The sequence below is a fragment of the Propithecus coquereli genome, unplaced genomic scaffold (genome assembly GCF_000956105.1).
Source record: "Propithecus coquereli isolate 6110/MARCELLA unplaced genomic scaffold, Pcoq_1.0 Scaffold333, whole genome shotgun sequence".
Classification (NCBI taxonomy): Eukaryota; Metazoa; Chordata; class Mammalia; order Primates; family Indriidae; genus Propithecus; species Propithecus coquereli.
Genome location: NW_012148986.1, coordinates 1,411,973 through 1,413,882, shown reverse-complemented (window position 1 = coordinate 1,413,882; position 1,910 = coordinate 1,411,973). Strand labels below are relative to the sequence as shown.

At 37.2% G+C, this 1,910-nt stretch overlaps 1 protein-coding gene across 1 annotated transcript in view; it reads left to right on the top strand.

The window, feature by feature from the left end:
• Positions 1-32: 32 nt before the first annotated feature.
• TDRD3 (tudor domain containing 3) overlaps positions 33-1,910 on the top strand; it is a 92,829-nt gene continuing 90,951 nt past the window's right edge. Inside the window, exon 1 of the mRNA XM_012650554.1 lies at positions 33-190. Coding sequence (XP_012506008.1) covers positions 117-190 — 74 coding nt within the window. The 5' untranslated portion in view covers positions 33-116. The remainder of the gene's footprint in view (positions 191-1,910) is intronic.

Sequence of the window (1,910 nt, the reverse complement as noted above, 5' to 3'; positions counted from 1 at the left end):
AATTTCTTTTTTCTTTTGTGTTTTGACAGCTTGAAGGTCCATGTGTTTTGCAAATTCAAAAAATTCGCAATGTTGCTGCACCAAAGGATAACGAAGAATCTCAGGCTGCGCCAAGGATGCTGCGATTGCAGATGACTGATGGTCATATAAGTTGCACAGCGGTAGAGTTTAGTTGTATGTCAAAAATAAGGTGATTGGCACTTTATTTTGTATATTTGCTACAGAGTGTTTGAAGGATTCGTTTTAAGAACTTTGAAAAGAAGGAATTAACTCTGAATTGCATGTTGTAACTTTTCAGATGAAATTACAGAGCTTTGCAGTTCTGCTTCAATGGAGTTAGTTACTTATTCGTTCAATGTTAATTATAAAAACAAAAATTTAAGGTATTTTTGCATGAAAAGTAATCTTTTCAGTTATGTCAGAAATTTCAGGTCATTGTTCAGAACAAATAGAATTTTAAAAAATGTTACTGTTTCTTTCTTGATAGCTCAGTAGCTGTGTGTATAATAGTGTGTCACACTATTTTATGCTCTAGCAAAGTTTTATAGGCTAATGAATTTTCTTAGGAAAGGATTGAAGTCAGGAATGTTCATGTGCCATATCACTTCTTAAGATAAGGAGGAACTCCCTAAGGAACAATTTTCCAAATCCTTCTTTTGGCTATTTTCATGAGAGCCTTTTAGAGTCATGCCTAATGGAATGGAGAAAAGCATTGAGAAGGAAGGGAAAATGTCTTCTTTATCCTCAGTGTTCCCATTAGGCCAGTTTCAGTCCTATTTTTCGAGGTGGGAACTTTGACTGGACATTTGCATCCCCCACCCTCCCCATATTTTTCTCTTCTTGGTTATTGTATATGTTCTTATCTGATGCTCTGGGCCCTTTGAGCTTTTTCACTTACTGTTAACTGTTTTTCTACTGAGCAAGCATTTATCAAGTATTTAGCATCCACTATGTTCCACTTCCTTTCTCCAGCGCTGGAGGTACAAAGGTAAATAGAGTTCAGATTTTGCTTCCCAGTGGCACATATGCTAATGAGGTAGGCACATAGACATACAATTATTAAAAGAAATATATCAACTGAAAGAACCAGGAGTCCAGAACATTACCTGGAGTGGGACCTAAAATATGAGTAGGCATTTTGAGAGAGGTGAGAGAGGGAATAGCACAGACAAAGACACAGTGTCCTGGCAATGGGAGAGTGGGAAGTTCCATTTGTTGGAGCTTCCGTGATTTGGGATAGTGGTATCTGGGAGGAAATGTGGTAGGTTGAGGCCTTGTACATCATCCTCAGTGATTTCCCTTCTTTTTTTTCTTTCAACTTGTGTCTGCCTCTGATAAGGGAGGCCTCCTTCTCAGAAGATATATGTTTGTCTAAAATGTTGCTTTGTATATTTGAAGAGGGATTTATTCACTTTGTGATTATGTTGTCTTCTTTTTGAAGAGTAGGAGGAGTCCTACTTTTGTGGAGAAGCAGCTTTTCCTCCTTTGATAAATTCAGTCAGAACCCCTACAAGGGAGTTCACAGATGACTCAGAAGGAAGACTTGCTGTATAATGGCTCATTTTTTGGTTTTATGGTTGATATTTCTCTGAGGTAAATGAAAATACAAGGTTAACCTAGAGTGGAGGGCCCTGCTGAGTGCTTTTTACTGTTATCTCTTGTTGAATTTATTGCAGCTTGACAACTGAAAAAATTATCGTCATGTGCTCATTCACTCATTATTGAAACAGCATGTCTACTTTTGGTGCTATAAATAATGACAGCTTACAAAATTGTTCTTACATATGAACAATTTGGAAGACTTTTTAAAAAATGTTTGGTTAGTAGTTATCTTAGAAGAAAGGTGAAAGAACTCTAGATAGGTTAAACCAGGTGCTGTTGTGGGATGTGTTGCCTCATATGGGCTTTGC